The 21480-nt window shown below is 34.6% G+C and overlaps 1 protein-coding gene across 4 annotated transcripts in view; it reads left to right on the plus strand.

Annotated features, from left to right (window-relative positions):
* PHKB (phosphorylase kinase regulatory subunit beta) overlaps positions 1–21480 on the plus strand; it is a 93264-nt gene that overhangs the window by 23320 nt on the left and 48464 nt on the right. For all 4 annotated transcript variants that reach the window (XM_085303816.1, XM_085303813.1, XM_085303815.1 and 1 more), the window contains 4 exons: positions 140–220; positions 6886–7001; positions 11090–11153; positions 20794–20889. In XM_085303816.1, coding sequence (XP_085159942.1) covers positions 140–220; positions 6886–7001; positions 11090–11153; positions 20794–20889 — 357 coding nt within the window. The remainder of the gene's footprint in view (positions 1–139; positions 221–6885; positions 7002–11089; positions 11154–20793; positions 20890–21480) is intronic.

The following is a 21480-nucleotide window of genomic DNA, read 5'->3' on the forward strand; positions in this document are numbered from 1 at the left end:
CTGAAGAATCTAATCTAATTCTGTGTTATCATGGGACCGTATTTGTTACTAAGTAACTTTACATTTAACTTGTCTGTTTGTTTGACTCCAATAAACTTGAACTTAATTATAGGTTCCTTTCTGTCTTTAATTACTTCAGATAAATGCTGTGTCATTATTTCTCCTCTATTTGGTTGAGATGATCTCTTCAGGGCTGCAGATTATCTACAACACGGATGAGGTACTAATTGATTTTTAATGTTAAAATGCATGCTTTATTAAGGGTTTTTCTTCTTGGTTTTATTTAATTACTAACTCTAAAATGATTTTTTTCTAGAAATACAATGGAAATGTTCTCCACTTTTAATGGCAGTCAGTAAAGATAAATGGAATGGATGGATAGTGAAATAAATGAATAGGTAATTAAGTGTTAGATAAGTGAAGAGCAAATTTAACATGACATTGAAAACTTACAGTTCTCTGCTATGTCTGAAAGGTACAAGGTCAAGATTTTGAAGGTCTTTTGGAACAGTTTACTTATAATTCTGTTATTCTGAGTTTTCAACTTATTTCAGATCCCTCAGTCAATGCATACTGTTCTGTGGAATTTCATCAGTATAAATAAATAGAGTTTATTTTCTGGAAAACTGAAGGACTTTTTTCAAATATGTGCGAACCTATTATAGTATTAGGAAATTCTATCTATCTTTTTTTGGCAATATAGCAATTTTATATTGTGTTAACAGCTGTTTTATAAGATTGTTAACTATTTTGAAAATAAGGTATAGCCAAGATAGCCTTGTTGAGAATAAGCCATGTCAGGACGTGTCTGATAGCATGTCTGCTATCCTGTTCTAAAATGATAATAAGTTCTATGCCTGGTAAAGAAGGCACAAATTTTTGTTCAGTTTTCAAAATTTTGATTTGTTTAAATTTATTCTGCTCTATTGAGTAGTTCCTGCTGTGTTGCTTTGGTAAGTTTATTGCGAAGAACAATAGAAATTTTATTATTATGTGCAGTATGAATACTGTGCCTTTTTGTTAGTATGTCCAGTGTTAGTTAAACACAAAGCTTCAATGCAATTATAGTACTTCTGTTAAAGAAAAGCCAGTAATAGTGTATTTACTTTATATTTCTATAACAGTCATTTTCATTAATGTTTTTATATAATGAGAAAACTAAGAAATGCGTCTTGTCTCCTTTCTTATCATTCTGTAGTCAAATCCTGTGATTGCACTATATTACTTCTCTGAATTGATTTTATGTCTATGAGAAGGCAAATGTATACAATTACACATTTACTTAGTTTGACATTTTGTTTGCATTATCCTCCAGATGTTTGCCTTTAGTTACAGAATCTGTAGAAAAAGTGTATGTGTCTAGAGTTGCTGTTCAGCAGATACTCTCCACTTTAATGCAAGGATGTAGTTTGCATTGCAAACCTTTCCTAGTAGTATGTACTAGTATAATAAACATCAGTGAATACTTACTGCACCTACAATTCAAAATGTATTTTGAATATGATGGAGGAATCTTTCTTCCTCTTGTTTGAACTGTAAAATGAAAGAGAAAAGGGAAAGATGGTCCAAGGTGTGTGTTGTTTTAATTTATAACATTCGGGGGCAGATTTAGCTCGGTTGGTCAGAGCGTGGTGCTGCTAATGCTGAGGTCGCGGGTTCAGTCCCCGTATGGGCTACGCTGAGGGTTAGACTAGATGATCTCCAGAGGTCCCTTCCAACCTATATTCTATGATACGGACTTTTTCTACTGACTTGCATTTATTTGATCATTAGATGTTTTCAATGTATAGGTGGGGAAAAAAGAAACAACCAAGCAAAAAAGGTCTGTTTATGTCTTATGAGAATACTATATTTTCTCTGAGTTACGAGATTATTCTTCAGATGTTTCTTCTGGTGTGGTGTGTGCGGTTTGTTTGTTTGTTTGTTTTTCCCTCCTTCATGTGGATAGCATTGGTTGTATGTTGTCTTGTGCTTTAGTACTGTAGAAAAAGGCAGCCTGAATACTAGAATGAGAAGGGAGTACATTTATACAAAGCTTTTTACATCTGTCTTTCTAGTCCAAATGTGGGTTACATGTGTGTGAAGAATCTGAAGAGTAGAGTTCTACTGGAAGTGTTAGAAAGTACAAAAATATATTGCCTTTTAGTTATCTTAAATGCTCTGTATGGAATCATCTCATGGTTCGTTATTGCTTTGCTAGAATTTCTAGTTATCTTCATTATTTAGTACAAATGTACCCAGAGTAGGTTTGCTTGTCGCAAAGGTTACACTGACTATATTTTTAAAAAATGTATTTTTGTTATTGACCTGATGATTAACCTTTCAATAAAGTACAAGCAAAAGCAGCCAAGAGTAGCATCAGTACCATGTATTGTACTGGAAAAAGCTTTGTGGTATTAGAATAACAGTAAATAACACTGTAAACACAATAAGGAAAATGGGAATAGCATATATAACCTTTTCAAATGCTGGGAACCCTGTTACACAGCATTGGACTGACCTCTAGTCATGGCTTGGCGTGCTGTATACATCCCGTCTGTGCTGAAGTTCACCAGCAATATGGTCTTTAGAACTCTTACGGGATTTTCTTAGAAGTAAACAAGTAAACTTAGTAGGTTATTTCTGCTGCCATGAGAATGTGCTGCTTTACTTTGACTTAAAGACAGGGACATGCAAGTGGCATAATTACCATTTGCTGAGTAGGAGCTGCCTACAAGCTCATCCATTGTAATTAACTGGGTGATATGTATACCACAGCACAGGCGTGTGCGTGCTAAGGTCAACTGTTAGTTTGAATTGCTAACTCCTTGGTGTACTATAGTTGTCCAATTTTGATTATTATAGTATGTAAATAATTTCTGTATCTATTTAATATATCTGCAGCTTAGTTATTTGCACAATAAATAAAAATTTCTCATTTAAAGATACCAAAAATGGCATTTTTATCTAATTATGAAGTGTTAACAAGTTTTTTAATCACTCCAAGAAAATAGACGTACTAAAATCTCCTTATTTCTTAAAAAATTGAACTTTTAAAAACATGTATTAGCATTCTTTCCATTACAGCAAATGTTAGGAAGCAGAACAGATCTAATTTTGTTTAAGCACACTTGTGCTGTGACCATTTTGGAGAGCTTCATTTATTTTGCATTTAGAAATTCATTTGTAGAGGATAGAATGTATATTGAGTGCAGTAAAGCAGCTCATACTTACTCTGTTCCCTTTTGAAATAAAGTTGCTTTGATTAGTGGTCAGAGAGTTGAACAACTTTAGGTGAAAGCATGATTTCTGTTTCCCTAGAGACATTAACAAGCTTAGTCAAAAACTAATTCAAAAGTTTTATGGCCATTTTCAAATTATTTCAGTTTGAATGCTAAATAGGTGGTAGAACCCATAACAGCTTGAAGTTTTTTATTTTAACATATCTAAGTAAGGTATGGAAAAATCTAATCATGATCTTTCTGATAAGATTATAAGTGCCTAATTAGGCATTCAGTGCTCCTAGTCTTGAGCAAGAGAAAATCTAACTTTTACAAGGTAGCAAATCTTTTACACCCTCATATTCAACTATTTTTGAAAGAAGTAGAAAATTCAGATGAAGACAGAGGATATTAAGATTTACCATTTTTATTGTTTCTAATCTTACCAGTTGCATTTAGAAGTGATCTATCTGATTCAAACTCTACCAACTACATAGATACAATGCTGCAAAAAATGCAATTTCCTCTCCTTTTCCACTTCTTTGCTTATACTAATGTGGAAGAAAAAAGGGGGGAAAGAGCATGACCAAAACTTCATCTTCCATTTTGTGGGATTCCATTGTGTTCTCCTGTCAGGTGTACTTTTACCTTGTCATTCTATTATCATGAATCTCTGACCTATAATTAAGCAAGACCGGTCAATACCTTTATTTTTTATCTCTACTCGAGGAATTAATATTCTAGCCCAAGTAAACATTACTTTTTGATTTTTTTTTAATCAAACTGATTAACTATCAGTTAAGTTAGTTACTGACAGATGTCCTTCTGAATATGATAGCCATATTGACCAATTCTTCTGAATCCTGAAATCAGTTCAGATATTCTCCAGGACAGATCTACAATCTCACCTTGGACTTGCTGGATTTTAACATGTTAAATCTATATAAAAAAACTGAGAGATGATTTTTTGTGCTGATATGTGATCTCATGAAGATGATTGCAGTGTATGATTTTTAGGAAATAAACTTTGAATCTGATAGATGTTCCCAGATGAAAATCTGGAAATGACTTGTCCATCTGTTTTTGTCCGTTGTAACGATTTGATTTTAGATAGCAAAAGAGAAAGGAAACATCCTGTGTTATTTTGGTGCCTGTTGTTTTGAGGCTTCCAAGCAAATTTCACTTTTAGTATTTGATGAACTTTTGCAGCTTCCAGCATTTACCTGAAAATATACAAGTTTGGTCCAGCTAGTACCTGAAAGGACTCGTTGCTTTCATTATTTTTCTGAGTGGCTTGTTTGTTTGTTTTTCACTATGTGCATTGAACATCAGACTGCTTAAGCAGAAATAGAAGCGATGACTTAGAGATGGCCTAGTGCTATCTTAAGTTTCGATGGGACAAAAAAAATTATTTCGCTGGAAGAAAATGTTTAACTTGATGTTTGGATAGCAGATGCCACATCTACTATGCTACCAATGTCACCTTACTGTACATTACCTAAACACACAGGAAAAGTGGATGACTTTTCACTTCTCAGAGAAACAGTAACTTTATGGAAACTGTGTTTTGATTTGTAAAATACAAACATTAACAGTTGTGTTAATAGTGGCAGACTTGATGATCAGAGTTGTGACAGACAATAGCAAACAACTGCTAAAAATGTTTGTGGTGCAGGAAAAGTTTGTATATTAGGAACAATCAAATACTATCAAAACTGAAGGTTTTGCTCAAGAGCAGGGAGCAACTGTTACAATGCATGTGATTCTTTACATCTGTCAAATCAGGACTTGCCAGTAGATAAGATAAAATCAAGAATCTTTTCTATTGCTTGAATTAGTACTAGCAGCTTTTAAATGTACTGCCTTTCCTCATCAAGCACTTACGCTGCCTGTCACTCCAGAGTTACTGGTCCAAGAAAGAGGGTGAATGGATTATCTCAGCCCAAGATCTCATTACCTGACATTGAAGACAGCTGACTTTTTAGTGGATCTAGAGCTTGCTACTGGTTGCTTGCATACTACGTTAGCAGAAATATGCAGAGCTGTTTAAAGAAGAAATGGAAGTCATGTCTAGCTGAGGTTCTTTATTAGGACTGAATACTTTCATGTTTCCTACTTGAGTTACCCTGTTTTGCAGCATGTTATTAAAATAGATCATCTTTCATAGCATGAAAGAGCTGAGAAAGCCATAAAAGCACATTCCCTTTTTCTTAATTACTTGACCCTAAAATTTTCAGGAATGATGAAGAGAGTAGCAATGGCATGACAAGAGTACTGCAGGGGGCATTGTCAAAGTCCTTCCATATCAGTTGTTCCGAACTAGTAGTTTCAGGCAGTAGTAGTCAGTGCTGCACTTTGCACACTTCTCTATTAACAAACAAACAAACAAAAAAAAATCAAGTTTGTGCTCCATTAATTCAATTCATATTAAAAATAACACATGATTTGGTTGATTGCCATAGTGTCTTTTTGTAGATTAAACAGGAACGCATATGTTTTTTGAAACCTGTGCCTTCAGTTTTCTCTTGCTCCTGTTATGAATTGCATGAATTATTTAGTGGCTTTCTTTTCTTAGAGAGTGGGTTTTAAACCAGCACTAGCACAGTAGAAGATGCTGACAGATGGCTGATATTTGGCAAGCTGTCCACATGAATGTGTCCATACACAGAATTCAGGGCTCAGGAGGGAGGAAATCATTGTGTACAAGGTTGCTTATTGTCAGGCATGGCAACTGTCAGTGAGTTATCCTCTAGTTCCATCTGTTTGCAGTTGAAAATTTAATTTAATCCCTTTGCATCTATAGCAGAGAACAGCATATGATTATGCAAATGAATGAGCTTGATTGCGGTATCAAAGTATAAAACAGAATAACACTAGTATTTTCATTCATCCGTGCTGCATGCATATTCTTTATTACACCTTGTTCTATACACACTTGAGATCTGGATAAATAAGCTTAACACATACAATCCATCATTTCTGTAAGAATGTTTTGGTACCAGCTTGTTTGTTGCGTTTACGTATCTGTGATGTGAATGATTGTTTTGTGAAGATTTCATGTGGCAATATTTTTTTTCCTCTTTTCCTCCCCTCGTTAAATGTTTCTTTTCTCTATAAATTTGCTATTTGGAAATCCTTAGTCTTGTAAAATATCTGTAATTGACACTCTTCCCCCTCACCCCTGAATGTTCTGAACACCATCACTAGTAGAAATGTATAACCATGCTGATAACATTTTATGTGATACTCTTTGCTTCTTTGCCTAGCTAATGCTTCTAAATTTCAGTTAAGGATAGAAGTAGGAGAATCCACACTCTGAATCATTGGATATTCAAGGCCCATTCAAACAAAGGTCATCTTAATACAACCAAACACTAAATTATAGGGAAGAATAGTACTGGGCATATCTAAACAGTAGGACAGTCTGTTTCCTTGACAGTGGAAGCTTTGAAAAGATTTGATGTACAAATGACATGAGTACCCTATTGTGAAACTGTGGTAAAGACATATATTATGAAGTAGAATGACAATAGAATATCTGAATGTAGGAGCATTATACTCTGAAAATGATTTCAGATAGAATTCACAGTTCTGATGGCTGTGAAAAACATCTTTGTCTTTCTGAAAATGCGAGTAGAAGAAATGCTTTACTTTTCCTTCAGTTACTTTTCTTTCTTTCTCATAGGTGTCCTTCATTCAAAATCTTGTATTTTGTGTGGAAAGATCCTATCGTGTACCTGACTTTGGTGTCTGGGAAAGAGGAAGTAAATACAACAATGGTAGTCCAGAGCTGCATTCAAGGTATGTGAGAAAACCTAATGCTTTAAGTCAAAGTAATTAATGTGATATGAGTCAGAATTTCTGTAGTGAATTTTTATATATATGTATAAGTGTGTGTGTATATATATATGTATGCATACATTATACACACACACATATATGTATTAAAAAATACTTTCAACTTTTACAGAAAAAATATCTGGTGTGAAAGTAGGGGCTCATTAAAGTAGCTAAAATTCTCTAAAAACTACAAGATGTATTTTTGGAAAATTTGAAGCATAATTTCATCATCAAGTGCATGCTGAAGTAACCACATAGATGCTTACCTATTTGAGTATTCAAATTCCAATAATTATGTGCAGCTGCATGCATACGATTCTGGAATTTGTGTGCAGAACAGTTCAGACAATGAAGGTATGTGTGCTAGATTGACTTCAAAAAATGGGGAGTAATTTGCTGATACAAGTAGGCGTTGAGCCTAGATTTTCTTACCTCCACTATGCTGGGAGGAAGATCGTGAACACTGCAAAAGATAGCCTAGTACACAAGATCTTTTTCAAGTTCTTCAGGCTCTCCAAGTAACTAGGAGTTTTGATCCCTGGACTGTAAGGCAGTAATGTTTTTAACATTTTAGTGTTAGAGTGGTCTGGTTCACTTCAATGAAACTGCTTAYGTGCTGGCTATCTTGATGGTTCAAATCTGTAATCTAACCACTTACTTTTTCTAATATTATTATTGTTGTCCTGACTTTGACTTCTGAGGTTTAGCCATAGCTTCAATTTATTAAGATTTTTAAGATGTCATTGATCATCATAATTATCATGGGTTTGCAAATAATATACCAATGTTGCTTACAGTCTTTAAAGATATTGCCAAATGAATCTGTGCTTCCATTTTAGTATGAAGTAACTTTATTAAGTTCATATGCAGGCATTTATTTTAAACTGTATGCATAATGATTTATCGTTGCAGCAAACAGTTAATTTAGGTATATATTTTTAAAGGCTTTTGTAGAGTTTTTTTTTGTTTGGTTTTTTTTACAAGAAGGAGAATTAAATCTCCAAGAGTTTATTCTTTTTGTTCTTTTTTTTTTTCTTCTCTTCCTACATTTGTTAAACTGTCTATCACCAGACTATGTGAGCATTTGCCTAGAGAATCATATGCCCACTTCCACCTCTCAACCTTGTGCAAATTACGAAAAGGAACACTGGAATTCTTTGTCTCCTACTGTTTGCAGCATTCCTTTTRTTCAATATGTAGGGTTCCTCCAGGGAAAATTGAACATCTTTTACCCAGATGAAAATATACTTATTGTTTTTCCTTAATCTAAACTGACAATTATAAGTATTTTTTCGTAAAGGTGAAGTTTTATGAGATGGACTGAGCCAGTCTATCGGAACATTGAGCTGGCACAGAAGGAAGTACAGAGCTTTGTTTTCATTTTCACTCTAAAAACAAGAAGTGTTATAGAGTATAGAAGAATTAAGGTTAATACATAGCCCCTATCTGCAGCTTTCTGACAATTTGGTAGCTATAAATTTTTAGTTCTGAATATTGCAACTATTTTTCAATACCATGATACTTCATCGTACACGGAAATTGGGGATTATTAATGCTTATTTTCTTAATAGTTTTTTCTGACCTCTCAAAGTGTTGTTTCATTAATTATTTTAAAAAATAAAATAGGGCTGTCAGATTCAGAAAATCTGTGTTCCTAACTATTCTTAATTTTAGTTTTTCCCCTAGTGGACCCTGGGCATATGCTCTTAAGGATGCTTTAATTTCTCAGAATCATAAATTTCTTTGTGACATGGTTGTTCTCATGTTGTCTGGGCGTATGAGTCCTCTGATAAATATTTTCTTTCATTTCTTACTCGATAATATTACATAATATTTATCCCAAACCAAATGACAGGAAAAGGGAAATGCTCATTTTTAGAGGAAAGTGAGTAGAAACTTTTAACTAGTTTAATAGTTTTATAGGGAAATACTGTAGTAACAAGAAATCAGAACCAGATAGCAGTTGCATCAATTGGTATCTTCTGTTTCCCCTAGACTTTCCCAGTTCTTACACTTCAGGCTTTTTGAGCATCTATGTGCAGCCTTATAGCTGTTAATGAGAGTTTGTTCTTTTTTTGGTTTGCTTTTTTCGTGTTTCTGTATTGTGCCCAGTTACACAGTGGCTGCATCTAACTGATTTCTGTTATGTGAGGGCAGTAGCATCACCTTTCTCTCTGTTATATGGAAAGGCTTTATAGGAAGATAAAACCTTTAGTTCTTCTTTCCACTGATTTTTATCTTGCTAAGGTTGAAGACTTTATTCCTGCGGTGGTGATATATATCTTTATGCTTTTGTTCTGTCACTTCAGTTTAGCCTTATGGTCTTTTTTAACTCTGTCTCAATCTTCTGTTCTGTCAACCTGTTTCATTCTATTTTCACTTCTTTTCCTACCTTTTACCGTATTTCCACAGCTCTGATAACTTTTTAAAATTTGACAAGGTAGACATCTATATTTCACTACTTTCCTGTTGTTCTACTGTCTTTCTCTTCTGTTATCTCTTTTATCATCCTTTTCTGACTAAAAATACCCTAATTTAATTGTAAGCTGCTTGGAAAGATGAGCTGCTATGTAATGGAATGGCAAGTTAAGTAGAAAGATGAAACTTGAATTTGAAGAGGCTTGGAAGCTGGGGCAAACACTTAGAGGTTACACATAGAGTGACAAAAAAGTCAATAAATTGCTATTGTAGTCTATATAGAAATGAAGCAGAATTGGTCATCGACAATGTAGTTAAGAGGAGACAAAGGCCTAACTTAGGATTTTAGTTTTATGAATGAAGTTAGAAGAATTATATTTGACTTCCTTTTGATTGATGTTAGAAATCCGTATTACTACTCCATCTAAGAGAATGTAAAAGGTGTTCATTTTATTACCTGGACTTCCACAGTTTGTCTAATCCGTATACTTCCATGTGACCACTTAGTAAGCAGTCTCTCTGAAGTGCTTTCTGTAGCTTGAATGCCTATAATCCATAGTAAACTGTCAGAAAACTGGTAGCATTATATATTATTTTTAAGAACACCAGCATTGTTGGAAATTAGTCAGTTTAATATTTTACTTTCTGATGCCCTATGAGTTTAATGTCTGGAATTTTGGAGTGGACGTACAAAAATTTAACATTTTATGTTAATGCTTTAACTCATTATTATTCCAATTGAGTGGACACATATGAGTGGACAATATATAATTATATATTCTTTAAAAGCATAATTCAAAATGTCATGCTCTGTCATACTTCAGATTTCATATAAACCTGTCAAATATATGTAGGTTTCTATTAGTTTATTTTAGGATTTTCCTTAAAAGTATGTGTGTTGAAAGAGAATGCTGATTCTCCTTTTTGTTCTTAAAAATGATTGCACTGAAAGTCTTAAGACTGTATTTTTAACAAAACAACCTTTTTAGTCTTCTAGCTTATATTTTTGTGTGTGCTGTATAATGTTAGTATTCAATAACTAAGCTAAATTTTTTATACTAGTTAGTGATTTTAGTATATATGGTTAGTGCTTTTACACATTAAAACATGAACTTGCTAATTGAAAAGCTTGTTGGCAGTATTTCTTTGTGGTAGATACTAGTCACTGAGTAAGTGAAGTAAGAGATGCGATATGGGTAACATCAGAAATTTCTCCTTTTTGGAATCCAGATTAATGTGTTCTTTTATTATATTGAAAACCAGTTAGAAATCAGTCTCTTAAACTTTAATACTTGAGAGCTGACCACAGAAATTGTGCTGAGGTAAATCCTCTGTTAACACACTATTAGCAAGACCTTGAAATACATAATGCCAGATGTCCAGTAACAAGGTGAGAGCAGAAGCGCTCTTTCCAGATGGTGTCTCACATCTGAAGACAAAGAAAAATGCTCAAAAGGGTCTTTTTTTAAAAAAAAAAAAACTTGCTGCATCACCGTTTTATTAACATAGAGGTTAAGCACAAAATATTAGTCAAGAAAAAATCATAGTTCTGAAAGAGTTGTCAAATATATGTTAAATTTTACTCTGAGCTTGAATTATGATAATTCTTTCTCCTTTTTCCTCTTCCTCAGCTCCGTGGGGCTGGCAAAAGCAGCTTTGGAAGCAATTAATGGCTTCAATCTCTTTGGCAATCAGGTAATAAAAATATTTTCTTTTTCTCCTTCCATAGCAGTAATGGCTTACACTATAGAACAGCAGTTATTTTAAAAATATGTTGCACAGTGTCTTCAGTTTCAGCTTAAGAAAATTAGATTGCAAACTGATCGTTCTGTTTCAGGTACAGAAATTAAATCTGATAAAAATCATTACTGTCCTTACAGTCAAGTATTACTCTTCTTCCTTTTAAATTAAAAAGAAAAAAAGCTAAGTGATTACAGGTTCTTATGAAAAAGGGCTTGTGTGCCAAAGATGATCATCTCTTACAATTCTATCGGTTGATATAATATAATATACTATATCTCTCCACATATACTTTGCATCACTTCCATTTTCATTTGGCTTTTGATCAAGACTTTAAACAAGTTACATGTTCATCATCCTACTGCTATTTTATCAGCTTTAAATTTCAAGTATGCTGCATATTAGTGAAAATTTTTCTTTTGCTATTGTTTTGCATGGCCTGACTTTTTGTTTTCTGATGCAGTAAAATCAGTCAAAAAAGAAGCCCTTTTCTTAGTGACTTGCATTCCTCTTCTACAGTCTCTAACTTTACATGGATTTTTTTCAGATGTTTTACCCACAGTAATCTATAGCTAAAATAAAAGAATACTATTCTGAATTAATGGTCTAGAGAATGTACAAATGGAAGAGATATGTCACTGTCAAGCTATCAGTGTTATTAATGAGTAGGAAAAAAGGTAGGAGTGCAGCTGAACAGAAAGTTCAATAGCGTCAAGTGTGTGGAGAAATGGTTGTAAACTTGCTGGTGAGGATTGCCTGTAAATTGTCTGGAAGGAAGGTAAGTAGGTCAAGCCACAATGTGGTGAGTTGAATACCCTAAGTGAAGCCTTCCATATTACATTGTCTCCTTGGAAGCTTTCATTCTTTTTGCCTTGTACCTAGTGCACCTTGGTCACATACTCAAATGCCTACATTTCATAAAAAAATAAACTTTAATTGATGAAACATGCTAGTTTTGCAATACCTCCTCTAGGGTTAACTGACATCCAAAACTTGATTTAAAAGAATGTGATACTCTTCTACCTAAGTAGCTTATTTTTATACTTTGGTAGTTTTTTTTTCTGCAGCCAAGCAGTTGTTCAGAGGCAGTATATGATCCTTGTAGGTTTTAATAATTTTATATTGTGACCTTGATCTGAAATATTACTTATATACTTTTGGAGCAAAACTTCCATATAATCTTGAGGACTTCAAGGTTAGTTTTTTTTTTTCTTTTTTCTTCCTTTTTCTGTAATATCTGTGCTCTCCTTTTCTCTTGGAACTCTGATGGAGCTGATCTTGATATTGTGATAGGTATATATTTCAAATATTCAACTTTAAGAAACTTAACAAAATGAATTGGCTTGCCCTAAGGAAAATGGGGCACAGGAGAGAGGGAGGAGAGAAGCTGGTAAAAAGGAAAATGGCAAACGGAAGAATGCTGAGGTGCTGTCTTTGTGAGCTAGTGAGCTGTAAGCTATGTCTATGGTAAAGGTGTGACTGGAAGAAAAAAAGTCAAAATTATATTCTAAGTTTGCTTCTGTACTGTTTGATTTATTAAAGCATGCTTAGTTATTTGTGTTTCCATTTTCCAATCTGTGAAATAGAATGTATGGATCAGAGAAGGCCTACAAAGTAACGATTAGTATTTCTGTGTTAATTCTGATCTCTAACTGAAAAATAAAATGTAAGGCTTATATGTTGTTCACTCTTTTGCAGAAATTTTACAGTTGTGTGAAGTGTCTGGACATGTAGCTGTGTTCTATTTACTGATGAAATGTGTAGTGCAGAAATGTGTATTGCTGTACAGACATGTGACTTGTAAATAATACTGTTTCATCATAAACTTCTTTCTAGAAACTATACAAATAAATTCAAAAACCTAGTCCATATTTTAGTCTAGATTAATGAGACATACTGTATTAACACTTAATGCTAAAGAAAAGGTAGCAGTGTTCTTTAAGCTGATTTGTGTGTTCAGTATTGTATTGTTAAAAACAATAGGAAGTTTGTTCTTCCATAGCGTAAGTATGTCTTGGAAACTCAAAATAAAAATTAATCTTACACAACCCCTTGTGAACATAACCTTGAAAATATGAATCTTTTGGGTTTTGGTGAGGGGAAGGGAGACATTGCTGCATAAGACACTTTTTTTTATATATATATCACTAAGCTTGTAACTAGAATCTGAAATTTTAGTGCAACCTCATCTCTGTGAGATGGCTTTCTTTGCATCTTGTGTTACTTTAGCACCCTGAGAAGGTTCATATCAATATACCACTAGTATTGTTGCTTTCCAGATGCAGTTCCACACTTTTTCATTCCTCATGGACAAACGAGTCATTTTTAATTTATATGACCTTTTTAAAGCCTGGAATCATATCCAGCAGCTATCAGTTCCCTATTTAAATGCTTTTGTTCAACTGAAATCTTTTTATTTGTGATTGTACTTTACTGGAGTCACCATTCCTGCACTTTGACTAGTAGTATTACTTCAGTGTTCTCCACATTTCTTGGAACCATCTGAAAGTTCCAGGACCTAGAGAAATTCAGGAAACTTTTGAGAAGAACTATCAAAATGTAGGTGTGTATGAAGTCATGGTTTGAGGGACAGCTGAGGCTGTTAGCCTGAGAAACAAGCATGAGTATTTATTTGCAGACTGAAAACTCTTTGAAGATAGAATTTTCCTTTCTGTAAAGGAAGTGTACAATTAGAAGTTTTTCCTCTTTTTTTCTAGTTTCAGACATACACGTGACTTCTCTTTGGAAGAGAAGCCATTATGTGTAAAGGAAGTAATGCTACTCAGCTCTTTGTTACTGCTACATTTTGTACTAACTGATAAGTAGTTACTGATGGTGTTAGGTCTATTATTTTTATTCCATTTCAAGGTAAAAATAAATTTGTTTAAACTACTACTGGAAAAAGTTATGTGCTTGATATCAGACCAGTTGATCTTTCATGTTCAAGCTCTTGTTTCAGAAGACAGTTGCATGAACATTGAAAATAGTTTTAAGAACTTGTTTTTAGCAAAAAAGCTGCTTATATTCTCATAAAAACTAAGCTGGTTTAATTCAAACTTTTCAAAGCTGTTCAGCAGTCTAGGATGACTCTTAAGATTTTGGCATCCATTATGATTTTTGTGGATATCTGTTCCTCTGTGCGTGTATGTATATAATATATACATTTATTTATTCATATCTGCATATCTATCTGTGTACCAGTGCCGTGGGACAACAGAATGGTTGCTTTTTACTTAACGGCCTCTAAAACTTTAGAATACATTCTCAGGCCAATATTGAGAAGGTGATCAGGAGTAGCCAGCATGGATTCACCAAGAGGAAATTGTGCTTAACCAATCTGATAGCCTTCTATGATGGAATGACTGGCTGGGTAGATGAGGGGAGAGCAGTGGAYRTTGTSTACCTTGACTTCAGCAAGGCTTTTGACACTGTCTCCCATAACATCCTCCTAGATAAGCTCAGGAAGTGTGGGTTAGACGAGCGGACGGTGAGGTGGATTGAGAACTGACTGAAAGGCAGAGCTCAGAGGGTCGTCATTAGTGGCATGAAGTCTAGTTGGAGGCCTGTGGCTAGTGGCATCCCCCAGGGCTCAGTACTGGGTCCCATCCTGTTCAACTTCTTCATCAATGACCTGGGTGAGGGGACAGAGTGCCTCCTCAGCAAGTTTGCTGATGATACCAAGCTGGGAGGAGTGGCTGACACACCTGAGGGCTGTGCTGCCATTCAGAGAGACCTGGACAGGCTGGAGCAGTGGGCAGAGAGGAACCTCCTGAGGTTCAACAAGGGCAAGTGCAGAGCCCTGCACCTAGGGAGGAATAACCCCCGGCACCAGTACAAGCTGGGGGCTGACCTTTTGGAGAGCAGCTCTGCAGAGAAGGACCTGGGAGTGTTGGTGGGTGACAAGTTGACCATGAGCCAGCAATGTGCGCTTGCGGCCAAGAAGGCCAATGGTATCCTAGGGTGCACTGGGAAGAGTGTTGCCAGCAGGTTGAGGGAGGTGATCCTGCCCCTCTACGCAGCCCTGGTGAGGCCCAGTGCTGTGTCCAGTTCTGGGCTCCCCAGTCCAAGAGAGAGATGTATCTACTGGAGAGAGTCCAGCGTAGGGCTATGAGGATGATGAGAGGGCTGGAGCACCTACCCTATGAGGAACGGCTGCGAGAGCTGGGCCTCTTCAGCCTGGGAAAGAGGAGACTGAGGGGGGATCTTATCAATGTGTGTAAGTACCTGAAGGGAGGGTGTCAGGGGGACGGGGACAAACTCTTTTCAGTTGTCCCATGCGACGGGACAGGAGGCAATGGGCAGAAATTGAAGCACAGGAAGTTCCGCCTGGACGTGAAGGGGGAATTTCTTCCCTGTGAGAGTGACGGAGCACTGGCACAGGTTGCCCAGAGAGGTTGTGGAGTCTCCTTCTCTGGAGATATTAAGGCCTACATGGATGCAACCCTGTCTACCATGCTCTAGGTGACCCTGCTGAGCAGGGGGATTGGACTAGATGGTCTCCAGAGGTCCCTGCCAACCTTACTGATTCTATGATTCTATGATTGATGATTACTTTACTTTTATGTGAAGAGAAGTATGAAAGTGCCTATGTAGGTACACAAATATTTTGGAAAGACTTACACCTTTGGTCTATTTTTGGAATAGTTAACTTCATATTTTAGAAGCAGTAATGTAATGGGTTAAGAACTAGACGCTATCAAGGATCTTAAATAATGATCAACTATTAATTAAATGTTGTCAGTATTTCATTAAAAAAAACCCTGTTCACATACGATCTTTACCTTCCAAAAAAAAAATCTCAAGCACCAGTGACTTAGGCTGCTATTTCTTTTTAAATGATATTTTACTAGGTTCTGAAATGCCTGAATAAATTGCTGAAGCAAAACCAGTTTAAATGATTTGAGAATTTATTTCCAAGAGATTTTGCATAAACAGCAACCATTTTGACCTTAAGTCATGCTGCAGCAGAGTCAGTTTTTATGCTTATCTCCAGCTGTGCTTCAATTTCTTTTAAGAAATCCTGCTGAGCACCTCAAGAGGAATTTGTCTGCACCTGCAGCTATACCAGGGCAACCCACGAAATCATCACTAGGAAAAAAAAAAAAAAAAAAAAAAAAAAAAAAAAAAAAGAAAAAAAAAAGGAAAAAAATGTTAAAGAAAACTAAGGCTTTCTAATCATTTTTTTTCACTCATATTGTGGATGCTGGAAGAGACTAATAAATACAAATATATAGGACTGCATCTATACCCTTATGCATACATGTGTGTTACACATCTTTGAGTATATTATGTTGGGGATGTTTTTGTGGTCATTTGTGCATGCACTCACAGAAGACAAAATATGAAGTTTACAAGTTGGTTGTTCATAATCACATTAAACTGATGTTTTTTCTTCCTTCCAAATACCGGAATTCTAAAAGCGTTAAAAAAGAATATATAAGAAGTCATGCTACTTTTTGTGCTATCACAGAACCCTCCTTAATTTATCTTCAGATATTTCTAAAATGTCCTTTGGTATGCTTTCTAGCTGGCAGATACAATGAGGAACAGTTATGAATGTTCTCTTGAAAAATGATTAGCTTTTAATTTCTTCCAGATTTTATCTGCATTCATGTAAAGAAGAGTGTGTACTTGCACATAAATGCAGGATTTTTTTTAGTGCTATTTATTTTCATTTTCTACCAGAAATATTTCATAAAAAATTTGGGTTATAAGCATAAAAATGTAGTCAAGGTATAACTCTAATGCTTCCTCAATAAAAGAAAATGCATTTTCACATTAAGAGTTTTTTCATAGATAGATAGATTACCTCAGTGTTCCATCTGGACTTGATCTTCCCTAGCTTACACTTAACTCAAATGTGCTAAATATAGTGAATATGTGCAGATGCTATAAAGAAAGTAATAATTGACTATTGCAAAGTTCCGGTAATTTCTTGTGACTGCTAATTCTAGCTGTTGGGACCAAACTATTGCTAAATACGGGAGTTGATAGCTGTGCTCATCATGACCTCCGTACTGAGGTGGTTGACCCTAATGGAACAGAATTATGCAGCCCAGCTCAGAACTCCAGGGAAGAAGTTTCAGACGTTCGGGAGGAAGGAGTGGATGTAAACAGAACTGCACTGGAATGTGCTGAAACCAGCTGGGCAAAGAGACTGGGATTAAGATGGGAAGCCTGGAGAATGGGGATCAAGGGTTACTTAATATAAGCAGTCTTTATTCTAGCATTCTCTGTCTTGGCCATTGACTTCATGATGATAATGACCATTTAACGTTTATTTTTCAGTAAGTCAAGAATTTTCATTCCCTTTTTTGCTTTTGTGTTTGCACATAATCTGTGTGATAGTTGTGTTACTATTATGTCTGATATTAATGCACCAATTAAATACTTAAAATTTAAAATCAACCTTAATAGCAACTCCAGATGCAACAGATTATATAACCTTAAAAAGAAGTTAATAATTACCAGAGTGGCTAATAGATAAGAGTTTACTTCAATTAGGACAGTACTTGCCTCTTAATTTAGTTTCTCATTATTTAGCTTTAATATGCTATGCTAGACTTAATTTTTTTTCTCTCAATGTATTGTGTATCTCTGAAACAAGACTTATAAATCTTAATGAAGTGGTTAATATATATGACTTCAGTAGGAAAATTCTATTATAAGCTTTAATTGTGAATTGATCATAGATCAATCCCAATATCCTTGTATCATTATTACTTCTGCTGATGTTGGTGGGAATTGGATATGGAAAAATTATAAAAGGGGGCTGTCTGTGTTTCAGTTTAGTTTTGCAAAGTACTTTGGAATCATTTGTTATTTTATTTTTTGAAGGCTTAAAATGGCTGACTCAAATTTCTAGATTTAGTTTATATTAATACATCATTCTTAAATGAATTATCATCCAGATGTGACTTGGAGTAAATTTTGATGCTAATTAGCTGAGATTTCCTAACAGTACTGTAAGAATTCCATTTTATCCAAATACCTTTAAATTCGCCTCCTCCCCCCCAGCATATCAGCAAAAACTATGTAACCGAACTTCATGCCAAGGTTTAGATAACTTGGTAAAATGGAAAGTCCAGAAAGATGCATATGTGGACTGAAAAAGGCACAATTGGTGACAAAATGAACATTGTTTCAAGTTTGACCTAGTCATAGTAATTAAAAATATTTGTCTATGAGCTATATTTGCTATATTACTTTATGAAAATCATTATTTCTAAAAGTAATCAATGTCGCTGTAATGGTGTCCATACTACAGAATTTTGCAATCTTTAGGGAGGTGAAAAATAATTAATTTATAAACCAGAATGCGTGTGGTTTTGTGAAATACAAATTATGATTTGGAAAAAAAAATGAAAAAATGCATTTGAATCCCCAAAGAATTTTTGACTGCAGTACAGATTTGAAACTCTTCCTTCATACATGTTGAGTTGCATTCAGTGTGTATGAAAGCATTTAGAGATTAGTGAGCAGTCTGAATCTGGCTTAAGAAGAAAGTAGAACAGTAAATCATGAAAAGAAAAGTGATTGTTTATATATGTTATTATTCAGTATATATGCTAGAATGATTAGGAGAATGGATAATTTTTGTATGGGGAAGAGAAGAACAATGTGTTTTGTTTAGCCTAACAAAGCTAAAGCTGAGTTTTTGTATGGTGATTACGTATATAATAAGAGTGGAGATAAATACTAAGGCAGAGAAGGGTATTTTGTTTGGAAAACCAAATCAATACATGCTAATGCTGCCACAAAAAGAAGAATGATTAGCTTGTTGGTTGGTTGGGTGGGTTTTTTTGGAAATGTAGGTGGAAATTCAAGTTCTGATCATCAGACCAGCTGTGTTCTGAAACAGTATTTTTAAGACAGTAGAATACTCAGTAAAATGAGTATGATGAGTAAAATGAGTAGTAGGAGAAAGTTGGTGAACTAATGAAAATTATTTATGTGGTATGGTATCTGTGACATTAAAGGAGCGAGCTCAGTGCTGTGTGTATTTTCCAATGTGATTATAATATAATTCAGTATCATTTACAAGGTATATGAAGATAGCTATTCATTAGTGAACTGGATTGTTTTTACTGGCAATCATGGGTTTCCAAGAAATTGCCTACTTTTTAAATGTGGATTCTGTTTAAAAATTAAACTGTATCTCCGCTATGGGAATTTTCCTGAGTGTTTCAGGAAGTGTCAAAAAGCTGACTGAGTCATATAGTGTAAAATTAAAGAATGTTACTAGGAAATGAGATTTGCCAAGAAGTAGGTGTCAATAACATTGATCTTTCTTGAGCAATGACTTTCAAAGTTTTAAACTATCAGTGTTCTAAAATTTTCCATAGGTAGTATGCCTGCTTGCCTAAAAATTGAGGTTCTATCTTACTACTTGAAAAAAATTTTTCCCCCCTTCTGAGTGCTTAGATAGCAGTGCATAGGTTCCCAGAAGTGAATGGACTGAGAGTTAAAAGTCATAGTTGTAGTAAATGCTTGTGTGACACGTCTTCAATAAAATGTTTTCTGACTGGATCTTTAGTTTCCTCTTAAAAGACCAGATTTTGGTCATCACTATTGCAAGAATGCTGATACATTACACCCTTCCTCTCCCCCACCTTTACTGGTAGCATGTGCGCACTAGAAATGACACTTTTAATGACAAATTGACTATTGTTTCAAGTTTGACCTGGTTATAGTAATTCCAATTCTTTGTGTGCGAGCTATAGTTTCTATATTAGTTTCTATATTAGGGACAAGTGAGTAGTACTTAGAGGAGTAGCTTTTAGAAAGGCTTTTTTATGCAGTCTGTGACCAGTATAAAGACAAAATCATTTTATGTATTTGTTCATTTGTATAAAATATGTTTGCATATCATATACTGTTTTTTTGAGATTAAGTTTCATATAAAGCTGTGGTAAAACATTGAAAATAGACTTCCTAAATGTACACCAGCTATTTAAAACTGGAGTTCAGTTTCTTGGTAGAGATGGATCAGAAATAAAGTCTTTCAGGCTTTCAAGACTTTCTTCTTCTTAAACCCCTATAAGAGAATCTGGAGAATGGTCTTCTCGTACTTTTTGCCAACATTTTTAGTTTTTCTGAGAAGCGAATTGGGTATGCGTATTAAAGCGTAATATAATGGCTGAAAAGCAAGACATTTTTGCTTAGTGTGTCCTTTTCCAAAGTGATACCTTAGGTGAATATCCAGTTATTTGTATTCTGACTTGTAATGAAATATTCAACATAACCATTTGGAACTGTTCCTACAGACAGAAGGAGAGACAGCTACTGCAGTCAGCAATCCCTACTGTCCAAGAAATAATGGAAGAGTTTATCGCTTAAATGAGTGATATGACTCAAAATTACTATTAGACAAAAAGAGCTAACGTTTTTAGTATCTGAAATTCTCTCTCGTTTTTTAAAATCTTTTGGCTGTACTTAAATTTAAAATATTTTCAACTTAGTATTGTGGTTCTTTTTCTGGTTAAAAATGTCAGCTACAAGGCTTCTATAACTTAACACAAAGGTCAGATAGTTTCACCAGAATATACTGATCTTTCTTTCCTTCCCTTAAGTTAATTTTATGTTCTGTTTACAGGGCTGCTCTTGGTCTGTCATATTTGTGGATTTTGATGCCCACAACCGTAACAGACAGACTCTGTGTTCATTGTTACCCAGGGAGTCAAGGTCTCATGTGAGTAGTTAAATGGAATTCATCTCAACAGAGTGTGAAGAAAGTAGATTGATATGAACATAATTCTGAGCTTTATGATAGCCATTATATTCTGTTTATTAAAGATAGGAATTTGTTGTGAAGGTGTTAGATTTTTGCTTCTTAAATATCACTGTGGTGTAGATGCTTCTCTGAAATGGAATTACTATGGCATAAAATATTTAGGTCAGAATGGCAGCCTGTTGGTAGCCTTCTAAATTATTTAAAAATACAAGTAAAATAATAATACTCTGCAATAAATTGAGTTGAGTTTGCAGTCGTCTTGGTGACTGTCTTGTCTTCAGCCTAATGGCTGAGTTTCCATTATAAACTCAAAGTCTGTATTTTTGAAACATTGTATTTCTTTCAGCTTTAATTTGTTCTTTTATCTAGGAAAAAAGAATTTAAGATTGTCTCTCTATAAATTGCCAAATATGGAGGATTTTTTCTAATACTGTTATTACAAATAACCATTCATCAGTGATTAAATATAAGTGACATAAATGCAGATTTATCAAAAAGATTTTCTATTTTAATATTAGCCTCAAAAGGTAATTTTGATTTTTGAAAGTC

The sequence above is a fragment of the Rhea americana genome, unplaced genomic scaffold (assembly GCF_003343005.1).
Source record: "Rhea americana isolate MKP2758 unplaced genomic scaffold, rheAme1 scaffold_20, whole genome shotgun sequence".
Classification (NCBI taxonomy): domain Eukaryota; kingdom Metazoa; phylum Chordata; class Aves; order Rheiformes; family Rheidae; genus Rhea; species Rhea americana.